This window comes from Arvicanthis niloticus, chromosome 4 (genome assembly GCF_011762505.2).
Source record: "Arvicanthis niloticus isolate mArvNil1 chromosome 4, mArvNil1.pat.X, whole genome shotgun sequence".
Lineage (NCBI taxonomy): Eukaryota > Metazoa > Chordata > Mammalia > Rodentia > Muridae > Arvicanthis > Arvicanthis niloticus.
The window spans coordinates 87916925-87939924 of record NC_047661.1 but is presented as its reverse complement, the minus strand read 5'-3'; the positions used below and the strand labels follow the sequence as shown (position 1 = coordinate 87939924).

Genomic DNA, 23000 nt, shown 5'->3' with positions numbered 1-23000 from the left:
ATTTCCCTATGATATAATCTACCTAGTAAGCAATATAGTAATATAAACACCTTTACTGATGTCTTTCTTTCATTTTTAGGGGTGGCTGGATGTATATGTACTTATAGCATGTAGAGCCCAGAGGTTGACATCAGTCTTCTTCCGTAGTTGGCACACCTTAGTTTTTGAGATAGGGTTTCTCACTTATCCTGCAGCTCATCTAGGCTGGCTGGCCAGGGAGCTCTGGGGATTCTCCAGACGCTCCCCACAGCTGACTTTTTACACAGATGCTCAGAATTAGAATCAGTATCAGTTCCCTGTGCTTGCTCAACACAGACTCTACTGACTGAGCTGTCTCCTTGGCCCCCACTGTTTTATTTAGGTTTGGATTGAGATAGGATTTCTTGTAGCCCAGGCTGGCCAACTCTGATGATAATCTTGAACTCCTGATCATCCATGCTTTCAGGTACCATGCCATCACACTCAGCTTTTAACTGTTATTTCTTAACATGTCAGAATCTTCCTGATCACAAAAGTCAGATCACAAGTTATAACACTCCGTTCGTTGAGTGTACATGTTAGAGCAGGAACACACAGGCCACAGTGTGCCTGTGGAGGTCAGAGCACCACTTCAGGGACTCGGTTTTCTCATCCATCAGGGAACCTGGGGGTCAAACTCAGATTGTCAGGCTTGGTGGACAAGCACTTTACCCACTAAGCTGTCCTCCAGCCCCAGGGCACAGCTTTTGTGGTGAGTATTAATTTTCCCCAAAACACTTCGAACAGCAAAGATATTGATTTTTCCCTTCTTACTAACTGGTTCTCCAACTCTTGAGTTCAGTTTAGTTCTGACTACTATGCTACCCTAGGCAGGCTTAAGGACAAAGAGCTGTAACTCAGTTCAGCCCTCAGTTCAGATGCCAACAGCAAGTAATAGAGTGCTCCTGCTTCCCACACTCCCTGGCTTTGGATCCAGTGGGATGCCTGTGCTCTGCCTCCCCTTTCAGTGCAGTAATTCGTACCTTACAAACTCTAGTAACTACTTCCTGTTATCAGGGTTCTTGTTGTTGGGTGGTTTTTCTTTTCGTTGTTTTCCTATACAAATCAACAGCCAGGTGATGGGTATAGGCTGAGGTCTACAAGGGTTTGGAACATGGGGCTTCCCTCCCTGTGGAGCTGGGTATGTCACCATTGCCACAGATGGGTGCATTCAATGACTCAGAAACTGGGTGGGTTAGGGATATTTCATTCTGTGGCTTTCCTGATGAAATCTTTGACCACTGGTAATTGAACACAATCTCTAGTCCCTGGTGCCTCCTTAGAAGTCATAGCTTGGTTCTTCTAGTGACCAGCTGCTTGCTGAAGCTAGTCAAGGGTCATGTCACCAGCATACCATAGATTCTCTGTCACATAAGAAATTTCAAGGATTTTAGATTTGTTCCAGGAACTAGAAACACAGACCAGATTGTTTTAAAGATGTATTTTTACTTTTAATCATGTGTATGCTTGTGTGGGTATGTATACAAAACCATAGTTGTCTGTGGAGGCTGGAGGAGGGCTCAAGACAGGTGGATGTGAGCCACCCTACTTGCTGTCAACCACTGAGCCATTTCTCCAGCCCCCCAAGTAGTTTTCATTATGTGACAGTAACACCTATTGATACAATTGTATCATTTTTTAACATGGTGTCAAAATGTGATGATAAAATTTCCAAATGCATTTACTAAAGACATATAAATTTAAAAATAGAAAAATGTAAACAAATTGGGCATGGTGGTGCATGCCTATAATTTGGGAAGTAGAGGTGGGAGGGGGATTGCTTCAAGGTCATCTGTAAAGGATGCCAGGTGCTCTGAAACTGAAGTTAACAGGTGATTGTGAGCTGCCTGGTGTGGGTGCTCACAACTGAACCTAGGTCCTTTGCAAGAACACCAAGTGTTCTTAATAACTGGTTATTAAGAACAAGTGTTCTTAATAACTGGTTATTTCTACATGTATTCTTTAACAAAGTAACCGAGGATGAAAATGTTTATGCAGATTTGATTGTCAGATGTACTTTAGCCATGAGCCAGTTAAGGGTCTTCCTATGGATAGTTTGTTTCTTAAGATTTAGGAAAGAAGGAAGACCTAAATCAGGTAACAGTTCAGAATATCTTCTGGACGTATTCAAACATGTTTGAGAATATGTTACAGTTTAAAAGTATAGGTTAGAAACTGAATATAACTGTATTTTTACCTACAACTTAATATATAGTATTTATATAGTTTAACACATTCCAATTGCAATTTTTTTTCTCAGCCATTTTGACCCTTTTGCATAGACTTACATTTCTGATTGTTGCTTTAGGTCACTAAACCTTTTTTCTTCTTCTTTTAACAGAAATAAAAACAACTGTGTTGGACGACTGCCGGAAAGAAGGCGAATGGAAGGTAGAAGTTGTGTGACTTGCTCCTATGTAGAGGTCTTCAGCACACTGTGCTTAGGATGTGTCCGTGGGACATAGGCCTAGAATCTCACAGGCTGTGGCACCTTAAGCAAGTCGCATAACATTTCCTGTTTTCTCGTCTAGAGGATGGGATAGTAGTGAGTCACAGCTGCAGATGCTGAATGTTTGAGCAGTGCTTTATAGCAATAGTTCTGTAAGTGACAATTACATTTTCAGAAAATTTGATGTTAAACATTGATATACTTAAAATGAACAAGCTCTGCTTCAAAATAGAAATATTTCTACTTTCTTACCTATATGAAACATCTCCATGTATATGTATTGGGAAGGTACACCACCAAATCAAGCTAAAAGAGGAGTTACTAAAACTCTGGGGTTTATTATCTTGACAATCCGATGTCTATGCTCTGATTTAATGTTAATTTGCTTTGTTTTAAGATAATGCTGTTGGATGAGTTTACCACTAGACTTTTGTCGTCGTGCTGCAGAATGACAGACCTTCTAGAGGAGGGTATAACCGGTAAGTCTGCTGCTCTTCAATTGTGAGGTGTGGGTGTAAATCCAGCCTTCTCCAGAAATCCTGATCATGTAGGATTGATGTTTTGATATTTATGAAGACAGTGTGTTACCTGGTGCATATTCAACTTGTATTTGCTAGTATAATACCATGTTTTTGACACAAATTTTTTATTTTTAAATTTTATCATATTTTTATTAGAGAGAGAGGTGGGGCACAGTACAGCCTTCAGAAGTCAGTTCTGTCTGTCTGCTGTGGAGTCCTAGGGGCTGAACTTAGGCCATCGGGCTTGGCAGGCCTCTACTTGCTGAGTCATTTCAGTGGCCCCAAGAATTATTTATTAAGCCATGGGTAATCGTTTTTTCAAGCTTACTTGACAACAAATAAGATGTTAAGAAGTTAAGCATTTCAGAGAGCACACTACTCTGGAACGTTCTTGATGTCTTATGTAGTCACCTAGACTTGCTCTGTGTGTGTGTGTGTGTGTGTGTGTGTGTGTGTGTTCGTATTTGCTTGAGTTAGTTCATTTCTTCTACTCTGGGGGTCCTGAGCACCAGATTGAGGGCATCAAGCTTAGTAGTAGGCTCCTTTACTTGCTGAGCCATCTCACTGACCCCAAGACTGATTTTTGTTTTTAACATAGTTCTTTGTGTCTTCCTCACGTTGCTTATGCTGTGTTTTGGCAGGCCTATCTATATAATGACTCCATTGTCTTTTTTCTCATAATCTACATAAAGTCTCAGAAGATACATTTTTTAGGACTTACTAATTTAGCAAATGAAAAAAAAAAGTAAGCCCAAATGAATATAAATGTGTTTGTTATTATTATTAATGGAAAATACAATGAAGTTTATTTAAAAATATTTTAAACTTTGGTTCCATCAAATGACTTTTTGTTGTTGTTCTCAGTTATAGAGAATATTTATAAGAATCGTGAACCTGTCAGACAAATGAAAGCTCTTTATTTTATCTCTCCAACACCAAAAGTGAGTATTCCCAGTCTTGAGAGTGAATTTTTAGGCTGTGGGTATAGCTTAGTGGCAGAGTGTGTGCTTTTCATGTGCAAGACTCGTTGAATCTTGATCTTAAAATTTTCTTAATTGGGGCTGGAGAAACCATTGGCTCAGTGGTTAAGAGCACTGGCTGCTCTTCCAGAGGACCTGAGTTCAATTCCCAGCAACCACATGGTGGCTCACAACCATCTATAATGAATCTGGTGCCCTCTTCTGGTGTGTCTGAAGACAGCTCCAGTGTACTTATATTAAATAAATAAATAAATAAATCTTTTTAAAAAAGTTCTTAATTGATTAGTGTTTCTACTCTCTCTTTCTCCCTCTCTTTGTCTTTCTCTCTCTCTTTCTCTCTCTCCCTCTCTCTTTTTTTTTTTTTTTTTTTTGTTGTTGTTTTGAGCACATATGTACACAGCTGCCCATGGAGGCCAGAGAGGATATTGGATCCCCTGCAACTTGAGTTACAGGCAGGTCTGAGCTGCCCAATGTGGGCGCCTAGGAACTGAACACAGATCCTCTGCAAGAGCAACACAGTTTGTAACTGCTGAACCATCTCTCCAGCCCCTCAGCCCTTGTTATAAAACTAACAAAAACCAATTTCTTGTTCAAAGTGTCAAGTATACCTTATTAGAAGACTATTTCTATTATTTATCTTTATTGTTTAGAAAATAAGTAATATTTATTTATTATTTATTTAGAAAAGTTTTTCTGTGTTCTAATATTTTATTTGTACTGCTCCCAGTAAGAATGTATAAGGGAAGATTTTTTTCTCCTATTATGTGAAAGCAGAATTTAATGATATCAAATGGTGGCTTCTTTGCAGCATTTGAGATTCACACAGCTCCCGTTGGCCCTTAATTTTGCAAGAGACAGAAATGTAGATAAATAAGTCTTTTAAAAAAGACATTTTAAAAATCTTTTTGAAAGAGGGGTATTTATTGATATTTTCTATGTATGAGTGTTTTGCCTACGTATGTGCATTGTGTGCATGCTTGGTGCCCATGAAAGGCAGAAGAGAGCATTATACCCTCTGGAACCGGAGCCACAGGCCCTTGTAAGGCTCCCTCGCCTCCCTGGTGGGTGCTGGGTCCTCTGGATGGACTGTCAGCACCCTTGACCTCTGAGCCCCCTCTCCAGCCTTAGTAAGTCTTTTATTCATTTTAGTCATTTTTCTGTAGTATACATACATACATACATACATATATATATTATGTTAAAAATTTTTTTCAGTTTTTTTTCCTGACAATGACTTGACTTGCTTCTTGAGCCAAACTTCAAGTATAGTATTGGATTCACTTTTTTTCTGTGTAATATCTTCTTATTTGTTTTTTTGAGACAAGTTCTCATTATGTGTCCTAGACTAGCCAGGAAATGACTGTTTATAGGCCAGGCTGGCCTTGAATTCACAGACTCCTCTTGGTTCAGACTCCCAAATACTAGAATTACAGGCATGAGCTCTGAGAATGCATTTTTTAACACTGTTTGTTTTTTTACTCCCACTTTTAATTCTATTAGATATTAGGAAAACAAGCAAAGAGAAAACAATGAACAAAAAATATATCTGCATATTGACTGCTAGGAACAGAATTTTTTAATGATATTTTATAATTTATTCTTCAAGAAAAAAATTCATGACTGGAAAAAAATTACAGCCTAAAAGCACCATGTTTAGCTGAGCATGTGTCTCAAGCCCTCAATTCTAGCTCTTGGGAGGAAGGAGGAGATGGATCTCTGTGAGTTTGGGGCCTACCTGTTCTACATAGCAAGTTCTAGGCCAGCCAGGCCTATACAGTAAGACTGTCCTAGAAAATAAAACCAAGCCAAGCCATACTACTTTTCACCTAGCAAATTGTGAAAAGGATTGCATATGTGAGTATGTGTGAACGCGCGCACACACACACACACACACACACACACACACATTCTCTCTCTAACTCAGTTATTTAGCTATCCATGGTTAATGAAGCAAAATTTGCCATATGCTCTTACACTAATAATGGTACTATCAGTATAAGAAATAGATTTGCCATTGTCAAGAAGCTTTTTAAAACGTTATGTTTGGAGTAAGGAATAAATGTTTAACTTAAGATAGTAGGAATAAATCAATTAAGTTCTGAGAATTGATTTAAAAACAAAAGTAGTATAAAAGACCATATAGCCATTAACAGTAAGGCTTGTGTGAATCTAATGACTCGGGAATTCATTTTTAATGTTCAGTGACACAGGATGCCCAGCTACATACTCAGTAAGTACAGAAAAGTAGAGAAAGCAGTACCTGACTGGGACCCTCGTAACTGTCTGCCCACACCAACTTCAGTTTTTCTCTTACTTTGAATCTATTGCCTGCTGGCCCTGCAAGCTTCTGTAAACGGGTGAGGCCTTGGAGTCTTTGGGAGCACTGTGAAGAACCATACTGTGAGCTTTGCTTCCCTGGAGCCTGAGAGCAGCATCAGGGCTCCCAGATGAGATGCACAGGCAGCTTCAGGGAGGTTGGCTGATGCCAAAAGGGCCTTAGTGCTGTGTGTACTCTGCTTTGTTGGTTTGCCCTTGGGAAGAGAAACTTTTTTGCCTTCCTATTCTTGTAGAAGTGGCTGTATTTAGGATCTTCCCACAGTTAAATGTAACTCCCACATGATTGATGAAGCATCCAGCCACACTCTTAAGGAGGTCAGGCTGCCAGAGATAGGAAGTCTGGTGAAAGGAAGAAAACATCCAGTTAAGGAAAGAACTTGAAGAGTTTGCCATCCTGAACAAAAAAGTAGCACAGCTTGGACTCACATAGGTTCTGAAACGCTTCCCAGAGCTCAGGGTGTGGTTGCTTGCTCAGACAGCTGGTGGGAGGAAAGGTGCTCTCTGGAAATTTGAGTGAGTGAAGGGAGAGAGTAATTAACTTGCTGTCTTCATTTTCCCATCGATGAATGAATATATTACGCATATAATTTAATGCTACAAAATAGTAGTCTCTTTAAAGAATTTGTGATTTGCATAGCTCCTGTTGATCCATAAGTTTAGTGATGGGAATGTAGATAAAACAAGTCTTATAAAAATGATTTTTTTTGTTTTATGTGCATGTGTGTTTGGCTTGCATGTGTGTGTGAGTACCACACATGCTAATGGTGCCTGCACATCTAGAAGATGGCATCAAAGTCCCTGGCACTAGGGATAAGGATACTTGTGGGTAGCCATGTGTGTGCTGGGAGCTGAACACAGGTCTGCTCTTACACACTAAGCAGTGTCTAGCCCCTTATTATCTTTCTTTGTAAACTTGCCACATTAAGGCACACACTGCCAACTGTTTTATCTGGTATTCTTCCTCCTTGAGACATCTACCAGACTGTAAGTCTTTTATTGTAATGTCTTAGCAGTTTTAGCTCCTTGCTTACTAACACTCTTTTTAACACTTCTCTAATGATAAGCTTTGGTAATTTTATTTCCATGTAATACTGCCAGTATGTTGGCTTCTCAATTCCTCCAATAATCTTGTCATCTGCCTTAGACCTCCTCGTTGCTAACAATAACATCTGGGTACTCATATCCCTTCTCACTTGTTATCTTATTATGTTGCCTTAATATCACTGGCTAGAAAAATGATTATTTAAAAATCAGGTTATAAGTTAAATTTAGTAAAAGTTTATTTTATTGAAATAAAATAATCTTAGTTACTTCAAAGCCAGCATATTTAAATTAGTATTTAATAAAATATGCATTAACTTCTCACTTCCTTTTAAGTCTGTAGATTGTTTCTTGCGAGATTTTGGAAGTAAATCTGAGAAGAAATACAAAGCAGCATATATGTACTTCACTGACTGTAAGTGTCTTTCTCAGAAATAACCTCAGGTTATTGTTACATTGTTTAACAGCCTGTCAAGTTTAGAGTATCTGCCTTTTAGTTTATGTGTCTGAATACTTTGGAATCGTAATTCAAATTCCAACTGAGGATTATTATATTGTGAGAAAGAAGCCTTGTGGGAAGGTACCAAAGAAAATAGCCTTTTTGTTTTGCATGTTTTTTCCATTTATTTATTTATTTATTTATTTACACTCCAGATTTTATTCCCCTCCCGGTCCACCCTCCAACTGTTCCACATCCCATACCTCCTCCCCAACCCCCTGTCCCCATGAGGATGTCCCCTCCCCACCAGACCTCTAAACTCCCTGGGGCCTCCAGTCTCTTGAGTGTTAGGTGCATCATCTCTGACTGAACACAGACCCAGCAGTCCTCTGCTGTATATGTGTTGGGGCCTCATATCAGCTCGTGTATGCTGCCTGGTTGGTGGTTCAGTGTCTGAGAAATCTCAGGAGTCCAGGTTAATTGAGACTGCTGCTCCTCCTACAGGGTCACCCTCCTCCTCAGCTTCCAGCTTTTCCCTAATTCAACCACAGGGGTCAGCAGCTTCTGTCCATTGGTTGAGTGCACATATCTGCATCTGACTCTTATCAGCTGCTTGCTGGGACTTTCAGAGGGCAGTCATGATAGGTCCCCTTTTGTGAGCGCTCCGTAGCCTCAGTAATACTGTCTGGCCTTGGGACCTCCCCTTGAGCTGGATCCCACTTTGGGCCTGTTGCTGGACCTTCTTTTCCTCAGGATTCTCTCCATTTCCATCCCTGCAGTTCTTTCAAACAGCAACAGAGTCAGAGTTTTGACTGTGGGATGGCAACCCCCTCCCTCACTTGATGCCCTGTCTTTGAGCTGGAGGTGGCTCTAGAAGTCCCCTCTCCCCACTATAGGGTATTTCATCTAAGGTCTACGTTTACATAGAAACCAAAAGTGAGGAGCTAAGCCCCAAGACGTTTTTTGTGTTGCGTAACAATATTTTAACAAGTCTGAAGTCTGGTGTGGTGGTGTATGCCTTTAATCTTGGCACTCAAGGGGCAGAGACAGAGGCAGGTGGGTCTCTGAGTTTGAGACCAGCCTGTGCTACAGAGCAAGTTCCAGGACAGCCAGGGCTACACAGAGCAACCCTGTCCCAGAAAAACAACATCAAAAGATGCCTGCCATTTTCCTCATCTGTCTCATGTCTTGTAATGGGCATCTCCAAACACAGAGTCGTTTGCTTTACAAAGCCCAGTCAGTTGTACAGAAAGTGTTCTTGCATGTTGGGATGATTGTTCCTAAAATGAGTAAAAACTTAGATGGGCTTATGCTTTTTCTTCCCTCAGATTGTCCTGACAGTCTCTTTAACAAGATTAAAGCATCTTGCTCCAAGTCAATAAGAAGATGTAAGGAAATAAACATTTCCTTTATTCCACACGAATCTCAGGTACTGGTAATTTTTACTTTAAAATTTTTATTCATAATGAATTTTCAAAATTAGTTTTATGAGCTTGTTACTAAAGCATGGTGGAGGGTGTTTTATGTATATCTGGTCAATTTGTGCCTAATCCACAAGTAAACATTCTCATGGTGAGTAGAGAAACATGGACAAACATTGGAATAGAGCATTAATAATGACATTTCCCCTCGGCCCCAAAGCCCGTCTGTTAAGTTCCATCACCATTAGATGATGAAATTCAGAGACGTTTAGCTTTTGTAATCCTTTGTGATATTTTGACAAACTTTAAGATAAATATTTGATATCATATAACATAACTAGGATAAATGGTGCTTGTTTGTTTTGCCTTGGCACACTTAATAGTAATGATGGTCGTAGTAACCACCAATAGAGTATTGACTCTGTTGGATCATTTCTTAGTTGTTTTACATAAATTTAATAATTCTGTCTTCTCAGTAGTACTGTGACTACTTCTGTTCCCATGTTTTATTTGTTTTGTTCTGTTCTGATCTGTTCTGTTGTAAGACAAGGTCTTACTATGCCCTGGCTGCCCTAGAACTTACTATGTAGACCAACTCACAGAGAGTCACTTACCTCTGCCTTCTCAGTGTTGGGATTAAAGGTACGCACCACTGTGCCTGGCTTCTGTTCCCATTTTAAAGGTTGGAAATACAAGATGTTAAATAACTTACCCAAAATTATACAGCCAGTGAATAGATAGGCTTGTTACTCTTTGTTCCAAATGTTCAAAAAACATTTAGAAATGTTTTTCAAACTACCAGGTCAATATTTGTGGATAGGAAGATACTAGAAAAAGGATTTTTCTTTTAAGCTTTGCTGTCTGTGACAAAGACTATAATCCAAATTACAATCTATTTAAATTTTCTTACAATTCATTCTTTAATACAGTAAATATGTAAGTTTAGTGTAGATGAAAATAGGCTTCCTAAAATCATGTGTGATATAAGCAGTAGTGCAGTAAGTGCTATAGACGTTTCCAGAACATTCGTTAACAACAAACACACTTTTAGTCCCCAGAGGCATTAAGATCCTATAGTTGCTGTGTTTACAGGAAGGAATTTCATAGCAACATGACTTGATTTGATGGCTTATGGCAGAAAATGTCTGTGTTTGTAAAGAAGTCCCTTGAAAGTTTCACTGCCAGTCTGTGAAATAGGACTATTTAAAGTCCTCTCCATGCAGTTTTTTCTCCTAATTCACTTCCTTGATCTACATCTTATGAGAATTTACTTTTAAAAATTATTTTGAGATTGTGTCTGATTTTACTTACTAAGTACTGTCTAAGTAATGTCCAATACCATGCCTGGTTCTGCTTAATAAGTTTAATTGATATGGAAAAATTATGTCGAGAATAAAAATATATTGGAAATTCATGTGAAAGACTACCAAGTGCTTTAAGCTAGAAACAGAGGCTTATCTGAAATGTAATCGTAATGGCTTTTCAGAGCAAGGCATGATAGAACATGCCTGAAGTACCAGCACTGGGAGGCAAAGGCCATCACAAGTGTAAGGCCAGCCCGGTCCACAGAGTCATAGCAACCAGATACTGTCTGGTAGATTAAGGCAGTCTTCTCATTTCAGAACTATGAGAGACACAACATAGCCAAAAGTACAACACTGAGTACAACAGGAAAATCTAAACTTTCAGTTGCCTAAACAGTGTGAGAATATATTTCTTGTTTTATAAAACGTCAGGAAATGGGTTTTATAAGCCTTACATAGTAGATCTACAGAATTGCCAGGAGCCTATTTTAAGCAGTCCCTTCGTGAGTCAGATGACTATAGAATTCCTATTTGAGTTAGCAGGACAACAGAAGATATGTAATAGAGACAGAATGAAGTAAGAGTCTTCATTTATACTGTATTAGCTAAAATTTAGTCACACTCCACTAGGCACATAGGAAACTGAAAGTGTCTCATAGGAACATGTATGGTTAGTTATATTCCCAGTGAACTGGAGTCATTACTATATAAAGTAAGCAGAGTATATTTGTTGGAGATACATGTCACAGTTAGCCACAAATGAGTGTCAACTAGGCGACTGGGAAAGTGTTTGAAAAATGAATACGATTTTACATGGTAGCAATTAAGAGGCACATTCTAGGAGGTAAGAATAATTTGAATGCAAAGATGCAGAAGCAGGAAGACGTCAGAGCTATAGGAATGTAGGTCACAGGGAGGGTTGGTGTAGGCGAGGCTTTCCGTAAGTTGGCTGAGTCTGTATACTGCAGGGGCTCCAGTTCCCACAGGGTAACTGTTACGGATGAGCTGGTGCAGAACACTTAGGACTGACCCTGAAGACTTTAAGGAGAAGTAGAGTCATAGAAGTCATTGTGATTGGCTGGGGTTTCATTTTATATTCTCTATATTCTGGGACCTAATGGATATGTAATTAGGAGAAGAAAATATGTTGGAACACACAATGGTTTCTGGTTGCTCTTGTCAGTCATTTTTGTTTTGGGGATTTGTTTGTCTTTGGTAGATGTTGGGACTCAGAGCCTTGAATAAGCCAGACAAGGATTCCACCATTGAGTTACTACCCTCTCTGTCCCACACACTCCTGTACATGTGCATGCACACACAGTGGCTCTTAGAGCTTCTTGCATGTTTCATCTCTTCTACTACCATTCCATAGTCAAGGCGTCAGTGGGTGGGAGGTGAGTTCCCTTAGGGCAGTGGTTCTCAGCCTTCCTAATGCTATGACTCTTTAATGTAGTTTCTCATGTTTTGACCCTCCCCGACCATGAAATGATGCTCTTTGCCATTTCATAACTATAATTTTGCTACTGTTATGAATTATAAATATCTGATCTGCAGGATGCTCTTAGATGACCCTTGTGAAAGGATCATTGACCCTTTCAAAGGGGTCACAACCTCCAGGTTGAGAACTGCTGCCATCAGAGAAATCTTTAGGTATAGGATAATAACATTTCTGAACAAATAACATCTCCTGTTACACTGGGGTGGTAACTATAAGGTGACAGTTCATGTGCAGAGTGCTTGTCGGTTGGTAATTAACACAGCAGTTGAGCCTTTGAGAGCAATGGCCCTGGGTTGGCACAGCTGAACTTGAGTCTATGTTCTGGCTGCTACTATTGGTAGTTGATTATATTTTGGGCACAAATGACTTTGAATGAAAGGAAAAGCTTACTCACAACTTGTTACATAACCTATATTCATTACTTAGCCACTCCTACACCCAGTGCTTTAAGTTAAGAAGGGATTACTTGTACTTTTTTTTTTTTTTTTTTTCGAGACAGGGTTTCTCAGTGTTGTTCTGGCTGTCCTGGTACTCCTCTGTAGACCAGGCTAGACTCAAACTCAGAGATCACCTGCCTCTGCCTCCCAAGTTCGGAGTGTCCATCCCAGCCTGGCTTACTCTCACTATTTTTGAAAACTCCAAACTTAGTTTACTGGGGAACTGTAAACTCCTTCCTGTCTATCTCTCAGACAACACAGTACCACTAGACTGCTAGCCCAGTTCTTTGCACATAAGGAAGTGCATTTGTTAGTTCAGTAAGTGACTATATCTGAGGGATTTCATTGTATTTATGTTGTCTTGTATCTTTCATGGTGACTTATAATTTGGGGAATAAATTTAAGGGTGTGACTCGTCTTTGTATTATCTGTACTGGGTTAAGATTCTTCATCTTTCTTTCTGCTAAGCATGAGATATTTTTAGTTTGACTCCTTCCTACTTCAGAGTCCTTCCTCTGTTGCACAGGTTATAAAAAGAAATCAGCTCAGTCTGTATTTGAAAGAAAACTTGAAGGAGTGAGGCAGACTAAGCAGGGGAGAATGAGGAGAGAGATGAAGGGTGACAGGTGAGGCAGAGGAGAGATGAAGGGTGACAGGTAAGGCAGAGGAGAGGTGAAGGGTGACAGGTGAGGCAGAGGAGAGGTGAAGGGTGACAGGTGAGGCAGAGGAGGGGTGAAGGGTGACAGGTGAGGCAGAGGAGGGGTGAAGGGTGACAGGTGAGGCAGAGGAGAGGTGAAGGGGACAGGTGAGGCAGAGGAGAGGTGAAGGGGGACAGGTGAGACAGAGAGGTGAAGGGGGACAGGTGAGGCAGCGAGATCTGAGGAAGAGAAAGACAATGGCTTGTAATATTTCAAACCACAGCTGTGTTTTTTAAAATATATTTTTAGAATCAAGTCTCTAGATTGACAGTCTAACTTTTTTTGGCCTAACTTAGGTTTATACTCTTGATGTACCAGACGCATTCTATTACTGTTACAGTCCAGACCCTAGTAATGCTAGCAGGAAAGAAGCCGTCATGGAAGCAATGGCTGAGCAGATTGTGACAGTGTGTGCCACTCTGGATGAAAACCCTGGAGTAAGGTATAAGAGGTAAGGCTTGTGTGTGTACTGCTGGTTCATGGTGAGGCCAACACACACAGAGAGACTCTGCTTTTTTGTATCACTTCGCAAAATAGATTTTCCTTGTGTAGTTGCCGTGCCCTGCATAAAGAAGATTTCAGGTTCAGGCTTCAGATCATAAAGTAGCTGATAGCCTCCATTGCTGAATTTTAGAACTTAAATTTAGTTTCATTTATTTATAGAAAGTTTTTTTTTTTTAAGACGTAAGGTTCAACTTTTATACCGCATACCTTTATTTACTTGTTTCTTTATGAAAATCAAGTTACAGTAAAGTGCATTCATTTTATGAAGGTTTGTTAGTTTCTTTCATATGAACAGTAGCATTTGATGCTCTCATGAGAAACAGTTTCCTAGGGGCCCCTGATCCTCTAGCCACTTCCCTTCTCCCTCTCCAGGACCACCTGCTACTCACTCACCTTGAACTTGCGGCTTAGTTTTGTCTAATTTTGAGCTAGTGTAGATGGATCATTGGACTGTGTTTGTTTCCTAGTTTGTTTGTTTTTTTTGTCAGACACTTGGATTTAACCCAGCTTTGTTACTAGCTGTGTTTAATCTAGTCTTAGAATTGTAAGTCATAGAATTTATAATTTTAAAATAGGAATGATGATAATAGTTTTCTCATGAGGTTGTTAGAATGAAAGAAGTTTGCCTGTAAATCACGAAGAAAGATGGTAACTACACTCTACTGCTACATGTAGTGAGCGTATCTTTGACTTTTCCTTGAGCAGATTTTTTATCCGAATATTGGCGTTTGTTCAATTGATAGATGAAACATTTAACTGCAATTTTATGTACTACTGTAAACTTCATCACTCTTAAAGTACACATTTAAAAATCTGCTATTGGGGCTAGCAAATGGCTCAGCAGATAAAGGAGCTTACTACCAAGGGCTGGATGGATACTCTTGAGTTTGAGCTGTAAGACCTATGTGATAAAAGAAGAAAATCAATTGTCACAAGCTGTCCTCTGACCCCTGTACTTGGCACTACTCCATGCTAGTGTCCACAGCTAAAACAGACAAAAAACAAATGTAAAAAGGAGTAAAATCTACTGTTTATTACTAAAGCAGTATACTAAATGTCTTTAACTCATATATCCCTGGATAGACTTTTTCCCTTGGGAATTAGAAAACGTGTAATATGCTAATTACAATCTTTACTTAGTGGAGCTGAGCAAAGTGATTTGCCTCTTGCTGGAGTTTAGTGTTCTTTAAGCTTCTACTATTGATGGTGTGTTATGCTCAGGGAAGCGAGTAAGCCTAAACCATTTTATAATCTAATGGTTTACTTATAGACATATTTTGAATCAGTAAAAAACCTAAGATTTTTGATGAATTTAAATATTCTGTTATGGATTATTTATTCATATTTATTGATTATTAATGTTTTATTGATATCAATTATTAATAGCACTGATGGTTGCACTATAATGTTTTGTTGTTAATTGTATTGTTGGTGATAATAATTATTATTATTAAATTAAATTTAAGTGAAATTTAAAAATTCTGGGGTTGAAAGATGGCTCCATTGATAAAATTCTTGCTGGGCAAGCATAAGGATCAGAGTTCAGATCACCAGCAGCCACATAAGCCTGGCTATAATGGTGCACATGCCTATAACACCAGCACTGGAGGAGTGGCCAGCCAATGGAGCTGAAAGGCTCAGCTCCTCATTCAGTGAGAGGCCCTGTCTCAAAAAACAAAGAGTGACAGAGAAAAGCCCAATGTTGACCTCTGGCTTCCACAGGCACGCGCGCGCGCGCGCGCGCACACACACACACACACACACACACACACACACACACACCAATACATAACCTATTCTTTAAGAATATGCTGTATTAACTTAAGATAAATTCTAAAATAAAATCATTTTTAAAAAACATTTTTGCAAGAAATCTATAAATCACTGTTTGTAAGTGTATCTTTATTTTATTTTATTTTTTTATTTTGGTTTTGGTTTTTTTGAGACAGGGATTCTCTGTGTAGCCCTGGATGGCCTGGAACTCACTTTATAGACCAGGCTGGCCTTGAACTCATAGAGATCCACTTGCTTCAGCCTCCCAAAATGCTGAGATTAAAGGTGTGTGCCATCACCTCCTGGATAGTGAACATTTATTTTTAAAATATAAAACTGAAAGATTCTTAAACATTTTAAAAAGCCTTGGGGCTGGAGAGATGGCTCAGTGGTTAAGAGCACTGACTGCTCTTCTAGAGGTCCTGAGTTCAATTCCCAACAACCACATGATGGCTTACAACCATCTGTAATAGGATCCTATGCCCTCTTCTGGTGTGCATGAAGAATGAAGACAGAGCACTCATATAAAATAAATAAACCTTTTTAAAGAATACAAATAAAAAGCCTCATATGAGGACCCCCATTTCTCTTTTTCTCATGTTAGTGTGCTAGATGAAAATCATTTTCTAACATTTTTCTTGTGGGTTACTAATACCACTGATCATGAAGTTACCATTTGAAGTATGGTGCTGCCATCTTATTTTTTGCTGTAAAATATTTGTTTACTTTTATTTATGTTTGTGTCTGTGCCTGTATGAATTTGTGTGTCCCACATGTGCAGTTACCCCAGAGGTCAGAAGAGGACTGGAGTTACAGGCAGTTGTTAGCTGCCTGACATGGGTTCTAGAAACAAAAGCCAGGTCCTCAGTAAGAGCAGTAAGCCCTTTACACCACTGAGCGGGTCTCCATTTTATAAGACAGAGCATAGCTATATTGGAAGACTGAGTCAAAGAGAGTATGAGGGCGAATACCACACTGTGAGTGGGGGCTGTCATTGTCACTTCTTCATTCGGAAAGCAGGGTGGTTATGTTTAGAAAAGTTGAAAATGCATATACCCTTTGGCCCAGGAATCATACCTATATGTGCAGTGGACATAGAGAGATGTGTCAAGCATATTGGTTTCCATGTTGTTTATAATGTATGAAACTGAGAATGATTTCAGTGGCTTTCAAAGGACTGAATGTATCAACAGAGGGAGGGATACGGGGATGGCACTTTGTATGTACTATTTTATTCCCTCGTGCTAAAAGTGTCTGAAGCATGTGCTAAGGCACTGGCAGTTATGTAGCATTTGATATCTGAAGTTTTCCATGTTTATAAATTGTTTTATTTTCTAAATCTAAAGTGGTTAAATCTTATTTTAGAATTTAACTTTATAGTATTGTAAAGTGTCCTGAAAGGTAATTGTTAAAACATTTGTTCCATTTTTAGTAAACCTCTAGATAATGCCAGTAAGCTTGCACAGCTGGTTGAAAAAAAGCTTGAAGACTACTACAAAATTGATGAAAAAGGCCTAATAAAGGTAATTTATAAATGGCAAACAATGATTCTACATAGTAAAGTGCGTGTTTCTTTTATAAGTCAAAAGCAACCTGTTAATTTGTTTTCTAGTATTGAGTTGGGGAACACTAAGGTGGGTCTGAAGTTCTGATTTGATAAGCGGAAAGCTTAGTAGATTGTGATTTGATAGTGTGGCCTGGGGGAAGCTGGAGGCTTTGAAGTCAGCAGTGAGTCCACATCTTGGCTCTGCCACTTAATTAATAATTTGTTTATTAAAGCAAATTACAGAACTTCTTTGAACTAAATTTTTGTCTCCAGAAAGTGGAAATAATAATGCCTATTTTAAGCTAATGAAATGATTAAATGAGCTAATCTCTATGAAGTCTTCAAAATAATGCCTTTTACTAGGTTAATATTTAATAAATGCTGGGATTCCCACTATTACTGGTTCTGCGAGCTTGAGTTGTTTGATATCTCTGAAATGACTGGGATAATGTGTGCCTTGTTTGGTGGTTGGTGTGAGAGTTAGGTGACATAACATTCAAGTATTTGCACATGGATGAGTAATTAACAACCTTTATTGCTGTCTTCTAAAAATAAAGCAATGTAACCAAAGACCTGGGGAATGCCAGCATGTAGGTGTGGCCAGAGAAGGAAGAGCCTGAGGAAGGAGATGGACAAATGGTGTCAGGGCTGAGACTCTGAATCTCAGTAGCTACAGAGTAAAGGCTGGACTATCCTAGTTTAGAAGAGGAGGTGGCCAGGGACCCATTGACTGGCAGTGTTGTACAGTAAGTGGCTGCAGAGGAGTATACAGAATACAGTGGCAGCACAGGCTAGGGTTACCTGACCTGAACCAGTCTGGAAAGCATAACAAGATGAGGCCCGTGAGCTTCAAGAGTGATGAAAGCATAATAAAGGCAGATTTTGCAAGAGAAGCAAGAGTCTGGGTAGAGACAGAGAGAGGTAAAACTCAGTGTCACACAACATGGATGGAAGATGTCAATGCTGGTTACTTGAAAAGTTAGTGACTTTGGGCTTGGGGGTCTAGTGAAAGTTATTATTCTGTTAGAAAATAGATCCCAGCACTTGGGAGGAATAGGCAGGCAGATTTCTGAGTTCGAGGCCAGCCTGGTCTACAGAGTGAGTTCTAGGACAGCCAGGGCTACACAGAGAAACCCTGTCTCAAAAAATAAAACAACAACAAAACAAACAAACAAACAAAAAAAAAGAAAATAGAGTGGCTTAATAAACATCGTAGGCTGTGAACAGAAACATTTGTTAAATCAAGGAATGATAGTAAAGGATAGTTTCAGTGGAAAAAGGCAAAATATTCTCTCCCTCTTTCTCCTTTTATTCTTTCTCCTGGGAAATTATTCATCCTTCAGTTGTTTGACACCTTTCCTTTATTCAGGCACTTGGTAAAGGCTTGCCTCTCTTTGCAGCTCTTCCTGACTCTTCAAACCAAGTGCTACCACCCTGGTTTTTCATATCCCCAGGCTTTTCTATCATACACATGGTACTTCCCTTTTGTCTGTATGTTTCCGCAGACTCTCACTCATGTACATTTTGTTTCGTGGAAGTGCATTTAACTTCACAACAATCCTGCAAGGGAGAGCTTCTGTCATTTGGTATAATGTTTACCAATTGAATACTAATATATGAGAGGTGGAGAGTCTTAGCCAAGGTCATACAGCAAGAAACCAACTGTGGCAGAACTTAACTGATTTGATTCCAAAATACTCTCTTTATCACTGTACCTTACTGTTTTAGCCTTTATTAGGAGAGTCAGGAATTAACTCAAAGGTATTTTGAAAGTCTAACTGATGTAACTTTCCTCTATCTGCTATGTGTAAATGAATAGGAAATGTCTGAGTTGTAGTTAGTTACCTCTTACTTCTTTGACTAAGAAGCTAAAGAATTAGTTACTTTTAAGAGTGAAGTGTGAGCCAGAGTTGGCACCATAGGCCTGCAATCTCAGTTACTTTGGAGGCTGAGGAGGGAAGATCACAAGTTCAAAGACTGCCTGGGTACTAAGTGAGCTCCAGGCTAGCCTATCTCAAAATCAAAAGTGGAAAGCTTAGTGGTACAGCATCTGCCTGGTAGGAAGCCTTGGTGTGATCCTCACCACCACCTCCTCACCCAGAAGAACTGTAGATGGCTCCAACATTAGCAGGAGAATTTCCCAGCAATGTTACTCACTCAGGTTACCCACTGAGTGGTCCGTGTTGTTTTTGAATTACTGTTAACAGGGTTTTATTATTATTTATAATTCTAGTTTTTGTTAATACGCTCTCTACTCTTAAAATAGCATAATAGTACAAGCATTGAAATAGAGCTGGCTTAGGTTTAAAACTCCATTCTGCAGGTCAGTTAGCAGCGGTGTGTGACCTGCAGAATGACTTAATCCTAAGCTTTAATGGCCTGTTTTGTCACATGGATATGATAATATCTGTCTCGAAGAGGAACTGTAAGAACTGTGAGGTAGTGCCTCTCTGAAATAAAATGTCTTTCTTGGCTAGCAAATGTCTAACACAAGTACTAGCTACTATTCTTAATTTATGTCAGCCTTCTTATTTACGGAACTGGATGTACAAGAAGATAACATTGGTCAGGCGTAGTAGTATGTGTCTGTAGACCCAGCACGTGGGAAGGCTGAGGGTGTATGTTGAGTCCACAGCCAGCCTGAGCTACATACATAGTGAACACCTATCCTAGAAAAACAAGAAAAGAAAGAAAAAGTATTTAGGGAAAGCCAAATGTCATTTCATCAAAGAAAATTTGGAACAATTATATTGTTGTATTTAGCCTCTTAGCCTAATTAGGAAAACGATAATTGTGTAGTCTTGTTTTCCCTACTATGCCACTCATAGTTCTGTTCATTTTAATGTGACTTCATCTTCTTAAGGCAGTTAACCATTTGTTTTGTTTTATTGTGTGATTTTGTTTTATTGTGTGTTTTTGTTGAGGGAAAGGATTAAACTTTCTAAGATATTAAAAATGTGTTCACATAAAGGTACTGAAATTTCTTAAGATAATTTTATCTTGTTATTCTAGGGTAAAACTCAGTCCCAGCTCTTAATAATTGACCGTGGCTTTGACCCTGTGTCCACTGTCCTGCATGAACTGACCTTTCAGGCAATGGCATATGATCTACTACCAATTGAGAATGATACATACAAGCAAGTATAAACTGAAGGGCTTATAGAGGGCGTGTAGACAGACTATGTAATGACTGACAGTGGGGGCAGAACCTGGAAGACCTGGAAACTGCTTATTCAGAGACCTTCCCTCTCTCTCACTCTGGTAACTGTAACCCTGACAGAAGCTAACAGGCAGCTTGCTTCAAAGCTTTTAAGTAGACTGGCTTCCTTGTCTATCCTATGGTATCAGTGCATATAAACAAGTTGAATTCAGACTTTTTTATTTACATTCAGAGTAAATGCCAGGCCCATTATTATATTTCATATATGTTATATTCAAAATGATTAGGCTGTGTTTATTCTAAATCATATACCCAAAAATTATTGTTGTAACCCTTAAATAGGGATATTACTTTTAAAGTAAGGGCAGGTAACCAAAGTGAACAACTTTTCTTAAGAAACTGTTTTACTTAGTGTCGCATGATTTACACACACACACACATGCATGCACCACTGTGCTTTCTGATATCATGATCTCTAAGTCCAAATAGTCTTTTTCTAGCCAAGATTTGCTTGTCTATAATTTGAGCATTCAGGAGCCTTCAGCAGAAGCATCAGGAGCTTGATGCTAGCCTAGGCTGCAGGGCAGGTTTCACGGCAGGCAGACTTACTGCTTGAACACAGCAGTAAACATGAACATTAGCTTTATGAAATTTTGTTTATGTTGACTTGTAGATCTGGATCCAATGGTTCAGACCCTTAATTCTAGCTGTTTGGGAGGGTTAGGCAGGAGGATCACTTGTTCAAGGCCAGCCTGGGCAATTTATTAAGATTCCCAACTAAGTGCTCGCTTCGGCAGCACATATACTAAAATCAGAACGATACAGAGAAGATTAGCATAGCCCCTGCGCAAGGATGACACGCAAATTCGTGAAGCGTTCCATATTTAAAAAAAAAAAAAAAAGATTCCCAACTAAAAATAAAATTTAAACTTAAATAAGTTGTACAGTATGTGTCTAGCATGCATGAGGCCCTACAGTAAATCCATTGTACCACAAAATAACCTAATTAATTAGTTAATTAATACCAGTTTTATTAAACAGTTACTTTGATAATTATGATACAATTTTATTTTTTTATTTTGCAATTTTTCTTAATTTTTGTATTTTCCATTGTGTTTTTACTTGTATTACAATTAAATCCTGCTCCTTATTATCTATCTATCTATCTATCTACCTATCTATTTATTTATTTTTAGTTCTTTTGTATTGTTTGTATCTACGTTAGGAAATCAGCAGAGGCATTTTTCTATTATGAAAATTGTTTTCCGCTGTTCATTTGGAATTTTGAGAAGTATTTTCCATATCCTTGTTATCCTTTAGGTCTCCAAGATGGCTCAGTAGGTTTTGAAATGAATCTGGTATCAGACAATAATTTGGTTCTAGACTGGACAGAAGCTTTGGACAGTACTCACCTAGTATTAAAAGTGTGTTCTTCCTAGGTTTGCTGGCAAACAAGGGAAGATTTAGTTGCTTACGAGTAAGGAAGGGAGTTAATGTTTTAAAAGACAGTTTTACCTTTCACTGAATTACAAAAGTTCAGAAAGAAGACTAGTGTGGGAATAGAAACTCCCTCTGCTCCATCAGTTTTTACGTAGGAAATGATTTCTTATTAAAAACTACTGTGGTAGTTTGCTCTGTGTGTGTGTGTGTGTGTGTGTGTGTGTGTGTGTGTGTGTGTGTGTGTGTGTGTTTGTGTTTGTATGTGTGTACAGGTACACATGTGCCCCTCCATGCATGTGGAGTTCTGAGGACAGTCATAGGGAGTGAGTTCTCTCCTTCCCCATGGGATCCAGTGGTCAGACTCAGAAACTCAGGCTGTCAGCCTTCTGTGGTGAGAGCTTTAATCCACTGAGCCAGCCCAGAAGTACCTTCTCTGCCTCTGTTTTACTAAATCCGAAAGTCTGATCTCATGTTCCTTCTTAATCCTGCTTCTTAGGGTTGGAATGTTCTGGGATTTAGCTTGGGGATTCTGCTTACATACTTTCAGAAGTACACTTAGTCTCAAGGTCTGTCTTACCTTGGCTCCTGTGTTATGTGTATTCTGAACTTCAGCCTCATCAAGTCCCTAGTGAATGTCTTCATTTGAAATACCTGGTGAGCATCTTTAACTTGTGTGTCTACACCTCAGTTGCTGGTGGCCCCTTCAAAGTACAAAGCCATTGCTCCCCATAGTAAATGCAACTCCTGTCTCATAGTTACTCAGGCCAAAATTTCAACTATGGACAATCAAGTTCAAAAACACTCAAGTAGTAAATATTCATGGCTACATTGTAAAGACCTATCTAATTTTTCAACTGGAGAGCAGCCTTACCCTTGAGCTCATGATATTGCCCAGACTGACCTCCAACTCCGTTTTCCTGCAGACTTCTAGTTGATCTTTAATGCTCTACTTCTGTCTGTCCTACCACCCTCTAAGTCTTTCCCCAACTCAGAGGAGAGAGTCTTAGTAAGATCTACCTCAGTGCATATCACTTCTCTCAGAACTTAAATGGCTTTCCATTTTCCTCATAAAAAGGCAAAGTGGATATAGTAGTCCCTAAGCCTCACTTCCCCTCTGTTCCCTTCCATCCCGATTGTAGTTTAATTCCATTGCCTGCTATTCACCCTGTGTTCACATACTGTAGTAGGACTCATGTTCCTGTTAATCTCTGTCACACATTTTCTTCCAGGGTCTCACTATGTAGCCCTGGCTGGTGTGGATTTTATTATGTAGACCAGGCTGGCTCTGAACTCACAGAGGTCCATCTGCCTCTGCCTCCCAGGGGCTGGGAGTAGTGCCCCTGTGCTGCTAGTTTGCTTATAAGCCACTTAAACAGCAAAAGTATTATGTAAGCACACACTGGTATTCTGCATGACATAGGGTTTCCATCCTTA

General features: G+C 39.3%; 1 protein-coding gene and 1 non-coding gene across 3 annotated transcripts in view; both read left to right on the top strand.

Moving 5' to 3' along the window:
* The window catches only part of Stxbp3 (syntaxin binding protein 3), a 43780-nt gene that overhangs the window by 8142 nt on the left and 12638 nt on the right, over window positions 1–23000 (top strand). For both annotated transcript variants that reach the window (XM_034500896.2, XM_076933147.1), the window contains 8 exons: window positions 2360–2409; window positions 2865–2946; window positions 3853–3929; window positions 7683–7761; window positions 9114–9214; window positions 13440–13594; window positions 16853–16943; window positions 19979–20103. In XM_034500896.2, the coding sequence (XP_034356787.1) occupies window positions 2360–2409; window positions 2865–2946; window positions 3853–3929; window positions 7683–7761; window positions 9114–9214; window positions 13440–13594; window positions 16853–16943; window positions 19979–20103 (760 nt within the window). The remainder of the gene's footprint in view (window positions 1–2359; window positions 2410–2864; window positions 2947–3852; window positions 3930–7682; window positions 7762–9113; window positions 9215–13439; window positions 13595–16852; window positions 16944–19978; window positions 20104–23000) is intronic.
* On the top strand, window positions 20908–21014 carry LOC117708087 (U6 spliceosomal RNA). Its single transcript, XR_004606793.1, has one exon. It is a non-coding gene; the product is annotated as a U6 spliceosomal RNA (small nuclear RNA).